Source organism: Capsella rubella, unplaced genomic scaffold, assembly GCF_000375325.1.
Source record: "Capsella rubella cultivar Monte Gargano unplaced genomic scaffold, Caprub1_0 scaffold_6, whole genome shotgun sequence".
Taxonomy (NCBI): domain Eukaryota; kingdom Viridiplantae; phylum Streptophyta; class Magnoliopsida; order Brassicales; family Brassicaceae; genus Capsella; species Capsella rubella.
In genome coordinates this window covers 5472857-5488470 of record NW_006238918.1, presented here as the reverse complement: position 1 = coordinate 5488470, position 15614 = coordinate 5472857, and the positions used below count along the sequence as shown (strand labels likewise).

The 15614-nt window shown below is 37.3% G+C and overlaps 3 protein-coding genes across 4 annotated transcripts; 1 reads left to right on the top strand and 2 right to left on the bottom strand.

The window, feature by feature from the left end:
• Nucleotides 1-131: 131 nt before the first annotated feature.
• LOC17883485 (DNA repair protein RAD4) lies at nt 132-4808 on the bottom strand. Its single transcript, XM_023781556.1, has 13 exons — nt 4694-4808; nt 4254-4402; nt 3856-4125; nt 3660-3752; nt 3453-3545; nt 3274-3375; nt 2919-2968; nt 1916-2581; nt 1602-1824; nt 1311-1505; nt 1064-1216; nt 701-910; nt 132-603 (listed from the first exon to the last, which is right to left on the bottom strand). Exons 2-13 carry the CDS (start codon nt 4380-4382, stop codon nt 220-222), a joined length of 2568 nt encoding a protein of 855 aa, XP_023637324.1. The 5' UTR covers nt 4383-4402; nt 4694-4808; the 3' UTR covers nt 132-219.
• Nucleotides 4809-5048: 240 nt separating this feature from the next.
• Nucleotides 5049-8824, bottom strand: LOC17883591 (protein TIC 40, chloroplastic). Its single transcript, XM_023781548.1, has 14 exons — nt 8629-8824; nt 8249-8366; nt 8100-8157; nt 7986-8003; nt 7224-7533; nt 7011-7117; nt 6820-6883; nt 6323-6407; nt 6179-6219; nt 5931-5976; nt 5737-5831; nt 5546-5649; nt 5388-5435; nt 5049-5295 (listed from the first exon to the last, which is right to left on the bottom strand). The coding sequence occupies exons 1-14, from the start codon at nt 8822-8824 to the stop codon at nt 5242-5244; spliced, it is 1344 nt and encodes a 447-aa protein (XP_023637316.1). The 3' UTR covers nt 5049-5241.
• Nucleotides 8825-11092: 2268 nt separating this feature from the next.
• LOC17882151 lies at nt 11093-14646 on the top strand. Of its 2 annotated transcripts, XM_023781704.1 has the most exons (12): nt 11093-11179; nt 11285-11612; nt 11752-11809; nt 11882-12123; nt 12220-12256; nt 12349-13121; nt 13207-13255; nt 13351-13479; nt 13580-13684; nt 13763-13854; nt 13926-14079; nt 14172-14646. In XM_023781704.1, exons 2-12 carry the CDS (start codon nt 11461-11463, stop codon nt 14454-14456), a joined length of 2076 nt encoding a protein of 691 aa, XP_023637472.1. In that variant the 5' UTR covers nt 11093-11179; nt 11285-11460; the 3' UTR covers nt 14457-14646. The 2 variants fall into 2 exon arrangements, with proteins under 2 accessions (XP_023637472.1, XP_023637473.1); XM_023781705.1 differs by lacking the exon at nt 13580-13684.
• Nucleotides 14647-15614: the final 968 nt, after the last annotated feature.

Below are 15614 nucleotides of genomic sequence, written 5' to 3'. Positions count from 1 at the left end.
TGGGGAATTTCGGTTTATTAAGGGTTTAAAATCAAACCGGTTCAGAATTAAACGGTTAGCTTATCTCTCTTCTAATTTCAATCTTCTTCACTCCTTGTTTTAAAGTAAAATATTACGTTACGACTGAAGGCTACCGATCCATCAGATGATATAAAGAGCCCCCAAAACAAATCTTAGTAAATTACAAAAAATTGTCAACTCGAATCATTAGCAAAACGTCTACATTTGTTCTACTTCTACAGAAAAGCCACATTTGCAACGTTTTGTTTTCACAGAGGTTTCCTCATCATATGTTTCTTGCCCATCCAGAAATACATGTTCATGGCTTTCATCTTCGTTACGGGACTTTCTTACTCGTGACCTTCCTCCACTCTTAGCCACTCTCTGCTTTTCAGGTGATTTCACTTTCTCCGCCTTAGCGACTGTCACTGAATTCACTTCCAAACTCTTCGTTTCGACACTGTTAGTGTTATCAGCGTAACGGTTTTTCAATCTTTCACGGGTTAAGATAGACGAAAGCAGCTGATACCATCTTGAAGCTGCTTGTGCTTCATTTCTTCTTCTCTCCTCTTCTTCTCTCTTTTCTTGTTCTTCTGCGTATGCCTAACCAAAACCAAAATGACGAGATAAGACCAACGGATCCATATTCAAGACATGGAATTCTCTCTGTGTTTCAGATTGTAAGTCATGGAGACTGTACCTGGAGAATTGTGTCTTTGAACTCGCTACAGACCACAATACCTTCAAACACGGGAATAGCACGTCCACTTCTGTACTCGAAACCAACCATGGCAGGTGCATAATCTATACCGAATCTCTTAGCAACCGAAAATATTCGAGGAAGCCTTATGTGGACTGTTCCAGGTGGGAGACATTTCTCAGACCAGACATCAACTTGACCACGCTCGTTCTGAAGAAAGAAAAGGATTTTATCTATTATACACTGTTCCCGTCTACAAAGTATGTAATGTTTTGTTTTAAAGTAATAATGGAGTTGCAACTCCAGAGGGAAAAAATTTTGAGAAACTTCTGCGGATTCCATGGGAAATAATATTTGTTTTACCTTTGGCACAATTCCATTAACAGCGTGAGGGAGACACAATGGTTCCATTTGCCACTTCCCATATAGTTCCATGCAATAAGAACCACCTGTGATGTCGATGTCACCATCTCCAAAATCTTTTGATTTCTTGAACTTCGAGTTCCGCTTAAGAATCTAAGGTAAATATAGAGTTCAAGAGTTGATAATCAAACCAGGAAAAAGGGGAATGACTAAGATAATCATCAGGGAGAGAATAAAACAGGGAAACCTTTGAGGGAACTTCATTCGCCTTAAGTTGTAGCCCATCACGAAGCCATCTTTCTTTTGTTCTAAGAGTCTGCACACAGGTTCGAGGATATACTGAATGACCATTGCAGAATCCCAGAACTGGACCTTTAGGGTGAAGTATCTGGTTCTTGTGAAGCCATTTCTCAATAGCATAGAGTTCGTGGCTTTTATAGGCCTGCAAGATTAAATAAAGGAAGTTTTGTTACTGATGGTTTAGCCGTTTAAGTGAAGCATGAGCTTATTTTTGTTAGTCGGGTTACACTTAATTTACCTGCTGGTTAGTAGGAAGAGGCTCAGTCAGCGCCCGCGTAGCCAACTCCATATCTTCAAGAGCACTCCGCATGCCAAAGGAAGAGCTACTTAAGGAATTTCTCAGAGAACTGTCTACATTGTGAGTTGCAGCTGACTCTAGATGTATTAAAGGTGCTAGTACCATATCCCACCACTCTGAACTCACCCGTTTGGATGAAATAGTGTGCCATTTTGTACAGTACCTGAATAAGAAAGATGCAAAGGAAACTAAATGTAAAAAAAGATCTTTGGCTCCAACTCTTATGAAGCAATTGTAATACAGGTAACAGAAACCTGCGAGTGACATCTTTGGCTCCACCACCAGCAAAAGCGACAACATATCTAAGATAGGTTTTGCACGCGGAAGCTGCAGCTTCAATGTTTTGCTCTGCATCTATTGTTCCATTAACACCATCCACATGGACCCATTTCCCATCCATGTTTTCCCCATTGCAATACACCTCGGCCCAACAAAGCGGAGAATCTACCCTCTTAGAACCAATAGCCGTGGATACTACTTGGTCAGAAACTGACGGGCCATAAATTGTTTTTGTTATTTCACGAATTTTCTTTTTCTCCTTCACTTCAGATCTCCGTTGGTTGTCTGTAGTTGCACTCAAAGCCATGGCTATTTGCATCTCGAATTCAACATCTCCTTTCCTCCTTGTTCCGCCAGCTTTGCTAGACGTTCCTGCTTCGCAAGATGAATTGACTGAATTGTATTGCAACTGATCAGAGCCCAGGGAAGTCCTATGCTGAGGCTTAGACGTTTGACAGAGAGTTTTATCCTCAACATGGGATGAAGATTTATTTGGGTGTGACGAGATGGCCGGCTGTTTTGGTACCATAAGCGTTGAGTTCCTGAATATCCCATGCTTCATTTTAGCTCGGTTTTGACTGGATGACTCATCCTTATCGGCCCCTGGTTTTAAGGATGCAACATCAAGAATAGACACAAACCTGTGAAACACAAATTAGTACAGAAACTTTAAACACGCTTGGCATACTAAGGCACAAGTATTATAGCTAAGCAACACTTCAGAAACTATGGTACTGTAAATAGCTATCTGAAAAAGATTACTCTAGAAAGTACAACATCAAATGTCAATGAACGTTATGGAGCTGAAAACTTAGCCAAATAAGATTGATGATACACATTAAACATGCAAGAGTGGAGCTATCATATGCCACTTTAGAAAAGGTGTCACTGATACACAGAGCAAAAAACAGATTCAAACCAATCTCGGAAACCAAATCTAAATAGTATATTGTGGCAACAGTAACAAGTATCACGTACCGAGTTGTGAGCTTTAAAGCTCTAAACAATGCAACAGACAGTGCTCCAAGCTGCAAAAAGGATTCCATAAGTTTCCTATAGAGGTTTCCAAAAAAAAAACAAAAAAACAAAAAAAAATCCTATAGAATAGCTTGGATCAATATTGGACCAAAACTTTCCTAAAAGAAGGATTATAACTTTGAAAAACATCTTCACACGCAGAGATTCAAGATACTTTGGAAAAAGGAAGCTAACTTGTTTAAAAATTGAGGTCAGGAAATTTAGGAAAGTAGAAGTTTGGAAATTAAGGTTTCAACAATACAAGTAACCAAATAATAAAAAGGTTAACATATCCTAAATCTGATCACAAGCTTACCTCTTCTGCTGTGCCTTTACGAGATTCAAGAGCAAATGCTAGGGAAGTACGAAAAGATTTCTCAGAACTGGGAGTACACCTAACAGAAAAGTTTTCACGAACCTACAATTTAAACCAGGGAAAAGTTGTTTAACTTTCCATCAGAACAAAATAAAAGCTACAGGCCAGTAAACCCATACCCAACGAAGAAGAGGGGCTATATCCTTGACAGTAACTTTCTCGAGATTTGCTACTTTTGACAAGTATGATGGTAGAAGCGAAAGCAAGGCAGCCTGCGCATAAAACTTAAAGATTAGGTAAAATTAAACGCAGGTTGAAACCTATGCAAGCAATAAGAGAAAATAGAACTTTCAAGCAGTTCTAGTTGATAGGTACAATTTATTTACCTGAATCAAGGGATCATTACAAGCATTGTCAACTATCCTCCCTCTTGCAAGCAGGCAGAGCAAGTGAACCTTATGTACAAGTTCCGCCCGTTCCTTTTAGACACAGCATAAACCTCTTAAGCTACCGCCCATATCTAGAGAAGAAACAGAAGTAATCATACTGTAATTCCTGAGATTTACTTAAAGCACAGTATACCTTGTCTTTTGCTGTTGCACGGTAAGCATTCTTTTGCTTCTTAGCATCAGGAACATCATCAAATTCTATGGTCAAATCTCTGGTGTCATCGACATTAGCATCAACCCTATCATCAAGACTAGGAATCGGGCAGTCTTCCCAGTCTGAATCATTCATCTCATCATCATCATCCGAGACTGCAATTATAACACGTTCGCTGTCCTCTGGAACGTTATCAGTTAAAGATGCCTTAACGGCTTGCTTCCCCTTTTCATTTACGCTTTTATCCCGCTGCAATGATAGAAAATTAAAACAATCTTACACTCCCAGACAAGAGAGGAACTATACAAGACAAGAATCCTAACATCTAAAGTACCAATTGGAATCACAGTTTGGCATGAGAAAAGAAGAAACAAAACCTTAGTGGAATCACAGTTGTCATCTTGCTTCTTCTTGCCCCGAGCAGTTCTTCTGTCTAGGATTTTGTTAACAGCAGCTCTAGAGGCTGCTGAGAGTTTACCGTTCTTACTATCACTTGTAGACTTCATCTTAGTCTTCTACAGAAAACCTAAAAAAGCCGAAAGACAATGACGATTAAGTTACCCAAAACGACAGTCATTGTAAACCTCAGCAACTTCCCCATCGTTGATGGAAAATTGGAAACAAAAAAAAAAAATTATAGATATCCAATTCCAATGATAAAGTTATGTTCTTTTACAATAGGTCTTGAGGTTACATTACCTAACACAAACACAAATATCTAAAAAGGAAAAAGCTTTCTCAATCGTTCTAACCGGAACCGCATAGCCAACAACTTCAAAAGTTATAACGCAAATTTTGAAGTGACGAAAATACTTACCCGACGAATCAAGCATACGATTTTCGAATCACGGCCGTAGGATGAGACTCAAAAAGTATTCGGCGGGGCGAACGATTTCACGCGCCAAATTCCCCCGACAACGACCGACGTACGGAAAAAAAGATAAAACAAACAAACCTTCTCCGATACACTTTTAGGTTTCTTAAGATGGGACCCACGCAAGTTCATTAAACCGCCTTAATGTCGCCACGTCACTTCCCTATTTTTTATTTTGACATAATTGGACTACTTTTGGATATAATACCACGAGAAAATTTACTCTTTGCAAACTTTTTTATCAAACCAAACGCTAAAACAACGCTTTCCCCAACTAAATTTCGCGACTGCGTTTAGAAAGAGTAGAACCGTGACTTCAATATATAGAGATGGGGATAAATAAATATGGGTTACACAATTCTCTGATCTGACCAAAAAAACTGAACTCTCTCACCAAAAAAAAAAGAAGTGTTTCTCTCCTACAAAAATCTAAAGACATGGTGACATTTGAGCCAAGAAGATTAACAAACCAAAAGGCGTGAGCTTTTTTATCAACCCGTCATTCCTGGAAAGAGCTGCGATATCTTGTTGAACACATCCATTACCTGCAACACAAAAATATAACATCATGTTATTCTCCTTATCATTTTCTTTCAGACAATGGCGAAGAGGAAGTAGCAGAAGACTTCGTATATACCTCTTTGTCGTTCTGGTATTTCATGATGTTCATTGGGTTCTCTGAGCACTGCAGCAACAATAACAAAAATTATCATTCTATGTTTTGTTATTGTCTAAAAAAGAAGAGCAAATGTGGACTCATGAGCAATTCTCTTATTCAAGTTATAGAATACGTACTTCCATTAAGGCTGCTTGGACTCTAGGATTCTGGAATGCCATGGCAACATCAGGGTTCTCCATGATCTTAGAAATGACTTCTTCTGGAGTCAGTCCTATTTGATCTGACAAATATATGGTTTCAATCTATTAGTATCAATCCTATTTCACAGGAATAGTATCAACTTGGTAGAGATTGAGATATATCTTACTGAATTGTTGCTTCACTTCAGGACTATTCAGGTCGAAATTCTTCAAGGTATCTGTCATCCGCTTATCCCATTCACCACTCCCACTCATGTTATTCCTAAATCAAAGAAACAAATAAAAAGTATTTCTTAATAATATCGTTTAGAGATTCTCAAAAACAACGGAAAATAAATTTGTCTGTAAAAATGGAGCTTACAACATGTCTTGTAACTGTTGACGGTACTGAGGGTTTTTAAGCATCCCTACAAAATTTCAAGTCAAGATAATAAGTCAATTAGATCACTCTCTCATGACTGAGTTAGATGAAGTGGAGACAATTCTGAAATTCTCTGATATAAACTTAGTTCAAGATTTTCATTCAAAGATAGTTACCTAACCTTTTTCTAAAACTGTGAAGTAAGATCAAAGATAATAATAATAACAGGTACATATCAACAGACTTACATTTGAAAGTTTCCGGGTTCCTCATCTCTTCAGGCAAGTATCTGCATTTATAAATGCATGTTACCAAATATCTTATAAGAAACCAGTTTTAAAGATACACTGAAGGGGGCATTTAAAGATGATGTGACAAGGAAGATGAGTTACGGGTAAACCATCTTCTGAACTGTTGGATCTTCCATCATTTTCTCTAAAGCTTCTACTGACAAACCCGGCCCTCCTTTCCCACCGCCTGTATAAACAACGGACAGACCAAGGATTCAGAAGGAAATAGAGAGTATTATGCGAGAAGAGGAGAATAAAATAAGTCATGATAAATGAGACATAAAACATACAGCTACACTAATATGCTGGGATACCAAAATCAGAGATCTGAACAAACAACCTTATGTACTGTTTATTGCCTAAGAAAAATTCTACATAACTTATAAGCATTCCATAGTGCTGAATGTCCTATATCAATACAGAGCAACGACTAGCAGAAAACCATAAGCAGCGGAGTAAAACCTCTTAAACCAATTAATATATCTTCCTATGTGTTTAGTTGCCGACACAAGTTATAATATAAAATGGAAACCTCTAGCTTCAATCATGAATCAAGTAAAGTGCTCTGCAAGTGATGAAAACTGCAATTCAAAACTCACCCAAAGATTGAAAAACCTCTGAAGCAGTCGCACCATTTGCCGGACCAGCTCCATTTTGCAAAACCTTCACCCAAAGTAGAAAAAAAAAAAAAAAAAAAAGAGAGCACAGAAACCTCCTGAGTTAGCAAAATTCGGTCACGTTTAATCACCACTTGACGTGCTGTGCAGACACAAAAGAGAAAGAAACTTACATCCTCAAACAAGCGAGTTTCTTTGGGAGCACTACTCTCAGAGACTTCAGCATAGTTGCTAAATGGGCTTTCTTTTGTGGTTTCCTCAGGTGAAACGTCTTCAAAGGCTGTATCCGAAGTTAAATCAGATTCCAAATTAGAAGCTTTGAAAATGAGAAAGGAAGAAGGTACAGATGAGAAGAGGTTGATGATTTCTGAGAGAAAAGAATCTACCATAGTTGTTTTCTTCTTTCTTCACTTTGTTTTCCTCTAAAACAACACTCGGCTTATCCACTTCTATATCCTTTGCAGGCTTAGGTTGTGGTTTAGTTGATGGAGGAGTATCAACTTTTGACGCCATCACATCAACAGTAGCACCTGAAGATGGTGACTGAGACTGGAATGGCGAGGAAGCAGGACTAGGTTGAGGAGGAAATGGAAACGGAAAAGGTGATCCTGATGGGAATCCAGGATTATTAAACTGGCTATTTTGTGTGTTCATCTGGTTCATCATTGTCTTCATAGCTGTTTGCATTGCATATTTCTGTAACAAAAGCCAAAAAGAAAAAGTGAAGAGAGAGTAACAGCCACTTAGATAATAATGATGGAAAGCATTGAGCACTTTTGAATTCTATTTCAATCAAATAGTTATGCAAATGATTATAAGTGTGAATGCCTAAATTGCATCATTAAAACCATACTGAGTAGGTTTCCATCAATGAATCATGTGACTACCCAAAAAAATAGAGGCAAATTTTCCATACTTATATATATGGTTCAAAACGTGTGAGCAAACTGCTTACTTTGTTAAGATAACCAATTCAGTGAATAACAATATTTCAGATACACAAGCACTCTACACTAGAAATAATATGGATCATAAAATCGTGGTACACAAGCACTATACACTAGAAACAACATGGATCATAAAATCGTGGTTCTGCGAAAGACTAGAGACCAAAAGTCCCATAGAACCACAGGGCCTAGTAATTGTACCTTTAAGTTTGAAGTTACCTGCAATGCCATCAAAACAAAACAAAAATCAGGTAACTATTCTTCGATATTTAAGCAAGAAAGAACATGTATTGAAGGAATCGTCATCATACTCACCAATGAGAACAAAGCTGATAACCCAACTCCAACACCAATCCAGAAAAGTGGTGATCCTCTACAAGTGAAAAAACACAAGTTAAGTACCAAGAATCAAACGATATAAACTAAGCACATTGTCCAAAACCAGGAAAACATCTCAAACTTACATGGTTGATGAAGACGGTGGTGGCACAGGCACACTAGGGGGAGCAACAGAAGTTGTCTGTTTTTCACGACTCGATGAAAAAATACTTGCAAAGGCTTTGCTTCTATGTCTCACAACCACTGCAAATGAAGACAAAAATTTGAAGTTAACAACATTAACACTTAATGGGTTTAGAATTCGAATTGCGAATTCAGAAATGTGGATTTGTAAAAGATAAAGCAAATCATAAGCTTTTGCTATACCAAAAGAAAAGGTTTTACAATTTGAGTTTCAATTATACTGAGAAATGTAAGAAACTGGAAAAATTAACGAACTTTTCCCGGAAAATTTTGACAATTTCCATCACAAATCATAGCTATGAGTGGGGAGTTGCAAACTAACCGGCTTCATTTTCCGGAAGGGACGAGGGAGGTTGAGAATGAGATTGAGCAGAAGCTGAGATTTTGGAGCAGCGGAAGACAATTTTAGGAGTCCGACGAGATAACCCTACTGGGGTTTTAAGCGAGGAAGTGAAGTTGCATCCGATTAACAGCTTAGGAGAAGAAGCTGAGCAAGAAACTAGGGTTAGGTTCTCCATTTGAATTGCTTCTTTGGATAAAAGAAACAGAAGATGACCTTAAACCCAATTCTGGTGGAGAAGAGAAAAAGATATGATGAAGAAAAGAAAAAAAAAGAAGAAGAAGAAGAAACGAAGAAGAGAGACTCTTTGGTCTAAAACGCCACTGTATCCTTCAGGCACGAGGTTTGAGTTAGTAGTGTCTTGGATCCACTGCTCCGAGGTCTACTGAAACTTTTTATAACCTAACAGGTGGCGTGATTTTTGACCGTCAATATCAATGAGCTTTATTCACAATCCATGGGTGGAGGAACGAAACTCCCTCGTGAATTATTTACAAGTCACCCCTCCACCTTTGATTTTGGTTGTGTTATAACCCACGTATCTATTTTGAGAGACATTTTACACCTCGTTTTATATCAGCATTTCATATATGCTACACTGACATTGAGTACAACTTAACCAGATTCATATACTTTCCAAACACTGTTCTTTAGTTATGTTTTCGGCACTGATAAAAAATTTAGTATCTCAGACATGACAAATTTTGATTTTTTTAGTTGACGACAATGGGGTACAGTCGTACAGATAACAGATGACAATCAACATATTCAAAAGGTTTCTTATGCCTGTAAATATTGATTTATGAAAAAGAGTCTGAGACGTTTGCTAAGCTAATAGAGTTCACGACTTCACACGCATACTTAGAACCAGTTTTGGTCCTCTTCTATATTTATCATACCTTCACGTAATGTGTAAAGAAGCTTCTAATACGTCGAACAACGTTATTATCAAATTTGAAGAAACATGGTAAACACGATTCTGTAAACATGGTAAACACGATTCTGAATCTCATACGCCTTTCACACAGTTTCATTGTTCTGTCATTATATTTCACCATTTAATGAACACTGATTAATTTGTTCTTCAATTTATATGAATTTCGTGAATTTAATTTATTAAATTGGTTCTCAAATAATATAATATGTAACTCCATACTATAAGAATAATCTTTTGTTTTATAAAAGAGTGAGAATCGAATCTCAAACAGACAAATTTATCACAAACTAAGCTTAAAAATCGAAAAGCTAAAATCTATAATAACAATATGGAAGACAAAAACCAGATTTGAAAGCTGCTTCTCAGACAATGGGCACAGAGTTTCCACGTATGAGTGCTTGAGAACATGGTATGGTTCTTGAAGGTTTAAACTAAGAAAATGTCAGACATGAGCTCTACACTGCTCTCTTCCTCGATCTAAAACACAAAGGAAAAACGGGTCTCCCTTCAAGCATTTTAGATCGAAGTGTCATCAAGCAATACAGAGCTCATGAACTCTTCTTTGGATTAAATCAAGAAGAACCACATCAACTTCTCAGCCCATCTTTTCAGTGTGGTTAAAGCAATATAATCATCATAGAGCAGCTAAAACAAAAACAAAACCAAACTCTTAAATCATAGAAAGTAAAAATCAATATTTAAGAAAACTGATTATGATAAAGCTGCATCTCAGACAAGGGCCAAATTTGTCCACATGAGTGAGCTTGAAACAGGTATGGCTCTTCAAGATTCAAACAAGGAAAAATATCAGATAAGAGCTCGACATAACTCTCTACATTAATCTAAATCACGAAGGAGAAAAACCTTCAAGCAACTTAGATCAAAGTGTCATAAAGAAACGTCGAGATCTTCTAGACTCTTTCACTGGTTTGAATAAAGAAGAGGCAAACCACATTCTCAAGCTCAACTGTTCAGTGTGGTTAAAGCAAAAAGAATCATCATAGAGCAGCTGAATTAAAAAACCAAATTTCACAAACCCAAGATCATAATTTGAGGAAAGGTCAACACTTTTTAAATCGAAAACACTAGGAAATTGTTGAATCTCGAGAAAATGATAGAATCCACGGGATATAAAAACCCCAGAATTCCACATGTCCAGAGATTCCAAACCATCAATGAAGATGTTTGATTTAGCATCGGAACATACGACTCTTCTAAGCTATACAAGAATGATAAGCTTAAAGACTCTTAACACACATCTGTTCTCATATATGCTTTCTTAACCTAAGATTTCCAGGCAAAAACCTCGGATCTTAAAGGAAAACCAAATAAAAATCGCATCTTTTTGGATTAGTGAAGATAATCTTGCGGCGAAATCAAAGACGAAGTCTTTATTTATAGCTTAGGGTTTTAACGCTTATAGTGGGCCTTAAGGTTCGTTTTTATAAGCCCATTGGCCCAAATGAGAATAGCTTTCTCTTCGCTCCCTCATCGTTCTTCTCTGTTTCAGTGATGTGATAGGAAACGATTTATTTCTCAACTTGTCGATCACTGATAGCGTCTCTCTTTCAGTGTTGTTTCATCGAATTTGCAGAGGTAAGGTTTCAGTTTCTCTGGTTGCGTTTCAATTTTTGTAAAAAGCCATGTTTTTTAATATATTGTTGAAACAAGTGACAAAAGCTTCTTCATGTTTGTGTCCAGGGCTTCGAGAATCTGAGATTCTCCTGGTGAATTAATGTCCCAAGGAGATTCCTTTCTTCATACCCATTACGTTCTCTATCTATCTTAACTTCAATTTGCTTTTGCAATTCTATATCTCGATTATCTAAATCTTCTTCAGTCTCCATGTATTTTTCCTCTGTATCACTCTGACCCAAATGTATAAGATGTGCCATGAACCTACTAAGATCACTCCATCTGAGTCGGATTTTGCATTCCCTGAGTTAGACCACATCCCCTTGACGTCCCGGCGGAGTTTGATACAATCAAATGAAAGAGAATCTCAACGTATCGCTGCTCCTGTGCCTGCGTGAGTACTACTGTCTATATTTACGTTTTTGTTAATCTAGCTTTTCGTTTTCGCTATGGAGTTAAAGAGTCTCTCTCTCTCAGCATATCGCTGCTATTGTTTTTACATATTCTTTTTCTTTGATCTCTTATGTTTGTAGATCGAATGTTGATAGTATCGTGAAAAAGGAAGAAGAAGAAGAAGAAGATAGTGAGCTGGTAAATTAGTGTTTGTTTTGATACATTCGATTTCATTTATTAAGTTTAGACAACTGATTATGTAGTTTTCAGGGTGTAGTGTCAAATTGTGATGCTACAGAACCTGTAAACACAGAAATTTTGGAATCTACAAGCAGTGGTTGTAGTCAAGGTCTGAATGATTATGGAAACGTAAGACCACAGAACAACATTCTAGTGTGTTGTAGTAATGTGGAAGAGAATGTCGAAAGACTGAAACAAATCGAGGAAACCGAAAGGAATGATGCTCTTGAACATCTGCCACTGAAAGAGCGGCGCAAAATGCTTCTTGAAAGGTGTTTCTATAAACTTATAATGTGATATATTTTCGCATATTTTCACTAACCCGCATTCAAGTGTCTAACAGCTTTTATCTACAATACTTGTTATAGCATGGTGGCTATAAGGTTGCCAGAATCTAAGTTAGAGGTAAACAAAGTGACAAGTGACCCCTGTTGTTGAAGATTTTTTTTTGTTTGGGATTTATTAGGTCTAACTAGTTATTCTCATTATATATGCAGGATGATACTAAAGATTGTGATGAATCCGATCTTTACAAAGTAAAAGCCGAGATTTCATGCGAGAATGGGATAGCTTCGTCTTCTGGTGTCCAATTCAGCGGGTTTCTAGAAAAAATTGATTCTGTCCTCTGTAAAAATTTTAGTATAGGTTCAGAATCTGGAAGTCAGCTTAGTGGAATTCAAGAGAATGATATTCCGATTGCTCACAAAAGTTCTTTTGATTTGTCCCCTGAAGCCCGTCTACCTGAGTTATCCAGTAGAGATGATGAACACTCTCAGTTAGGTAGCAACGAAAATCCAAGAAGAAGTGTGAAAAGAGTCAAAAGGAATCCGCAGCCTTTGAATGTGTTTGAAATGCAGTCTACTCAAGTAAAGACTGATCCTTTGGGTGATTGCGTCATGGAGAATAATGACGAGAGAATTCCCGTCACCTCAGAACAGGTGCCAGTCAAAAGAGAAGTGGAACACCATGGTGAAGCTTATGATGAGAATGAGCTCGATTCTGTAAACTTGAGCTCTCGCTTGAATCGTTGTACATCTTCTCTGAATCCTTCTAGGTCTGTGAAAAACGAAGCAGAGACAGCAAGTGAATTGGATGAAGATGAGTTAGATCACATGAAATTAATTGATCGATTAAAGCTTCGATCTTTTGATGGTTCTGGTTATCATGAAGAGAGTAATCCACAGTCTTCAGGGTTTAGTTTCTGTACATCTGATGAATACGTTAAACCTCTGAGGATATTGCGTCCCTGGAAGCGGAAGAAAACTGCCACGTGAGTCTCGATGCTGTGTCCTTCGTCTATCTATTGTTTATCTTTGTTTCTTTTGTGATCTTATAATATATAATAACCAATACAGTGACTCAATTGAGACAGCTCTGGAGGAAGATGCTCCTGGTCTTTTGCAGGTATCATGAATTTTGCTTGTGAAGGATTTAAATCTAGCGGAACTTCTGCAAATTAAGATTTCTTAAAACAGGTGTGTTAAATCTGATGTTTGCAGGTACTGATCCAACAAGGAGTATCAGTAGATGAACTTAGGCTTTATGGGGAGAATGAAGGAAGTGGTGTTTCCTCAGATGATTCACTTCTTGACGAGAGCTTCTCGGAGCTCGAAGATGTGATCTCGCAGGTAAAATAAACCCTTTATTTTGTTGCAAAGTTCATCATTTTTCCACATTTTTTATTTGTGTCAAAAGATTAAATCTTCTTCAAACAATGAAATCTATCAGCTTTTCTTAAAACGCCAGACGAGCACAAAACTTCTTAATTTAAGTTTCTCAAAAGCTTCAAGAACTAGCTATTGCTTGACCTGTCTATTATCTCTCATCGAACAGGTGAAAAGCCTCATCGCCTTCTTTTCGGATTTTTATTTATATTTCTTTCTTCCTAACTTGTTTCCTCATGTCTTCCAGGCGCGGTATTTGCGGTTCCGCAAATGGCCTGTTGAGTGGGGCTGGTGCCGCGATCTCCAGTCTTTCTTATTTGTTTTCGAGAGACATAACCGGTAAATTAACTCTTTCCCCTTTGTCATTGCGGCTAAACTGAGGATTTCATAGATCTTTTTACTCCATACAGTATAGTAATGGAACGGCCTGAATATGGCTACGCAACATACTTCTTCGAGCTCAGCAGCACTGCATCAGTTGGATGGCAGATCAAACGTTTAGTATTGGCCATGAAACTCGCAAGCTGTGGCCGATATCAACTAATTGAAAACAAGCCTTTACTGGTAAAATTTCTTATCTCAGCGATTAATATGATCCAATATGTCCTCTATATATGTTCTGAGCTCTCTTTGTAACTCACTGTGGGGTTAATAAGGTAGGGGAAGATATGTCAGAAAGCGAAGCGGAAGTGCTGATGAAGTATGGTTGGGTTCCAAACACGGGACTAGGGACGATGTTAAACTACTGCGATAGAGTCTTCCACGACAGGAAAACTCAAAAACCGACATCGGAATGGAGATCTAAGATTTCTAAGCTTCTTATCGATGGCTACAACAGTGGAACCATCGTCTCAACATGCATTGCACCTCATGGTGGTGATAATGATGATATTTATGATGCCGGATTTGACATGGAATGTGTTAAGCTTGAGCCTTATTGAAGCTGCGAATCTGTTATAGAGTCTTCAACTGTTGATATCATTCTTTATTTACTTGTTATAAATTCAACCAGATTTCTCTTTTACGTTGTTATATTTTCGATTTTTTTTTTAAATGATAATTTCGTTTAGTAACTTTTTTTATGTTGATGCTATTACAATGGAATCAATTATGAATTTGCCTTTCGACCAAGATTTTTATTTTGCTATTTTTGGTAAAATTTTATGGATTTGCCATGATTAAAATTTTATCGCTGAGATAAGAAATTTTACCAGTAAAGGCTTGTTTTCAATTAGTTGATATCGGCCACAGCTTGCGAGTTTCATGGCCAATACTAAACGTTTGATCTGCCATCCAACTGATGCAGTGCTGCTGAGCTCGAAGAAGTATGTTGCGTAGCCATATTCAGGCCGTTCCATTACTATACTGTATGGAGTAAAAAGATCTATGAAATCCTCAGTTTAGCCGCAATGACAAAGGGGAAAGAGTTAATTTACCGGTTATGTCTCTCAAAAACAAATAAAAAATAAACATTTTTAAAAGTTTAAAAATGGCAAATCCAAAAGATTATAGCAAAAATGGCACATTCGTAAAGTTTGTCCTAAAAGATGGCAAAATCCATAAGAACCCTATTACAATAGTTCGAAAGGCTAATCCGTGCAAGCGAATTGACAGTAACACAACTTGAATGCTTGATGAGCCTTTGTCCGAAACAAAATCTTTTACCAAAGTTTATCCTACGTTGATTTCCGAATTATAAAATGGTACGTGTCTAATGTAATCTATAAAGGGAATAGATCAATGGAATGATTGAAAATTTTATTAAAGTTAAAAGGTTCATATAAAAACTTAGAGATAACATCAAAACATCCTTTAAAAAATTCAAGTATTATGGTCCAAAGACGATGATAATTGATATGCCAACTAAAGTAAATACGTTTATCCCTTCTATCATATTTTATAAGCATGCTTATTAAAATTCCAACATCACAATTATAATATAGAACTTGTAGTTGTATATTAAAGAAAATGGTAAACCATTTCTCACATTACTTTTTAAATCCCATGCTTTCTTTTAGGTTACCACCAGACACCACTGACCTCCATATTTGGCTGCAACAATCGTCACTAGAGAGTATGTCAAGTAAAGTCGTGGGCCT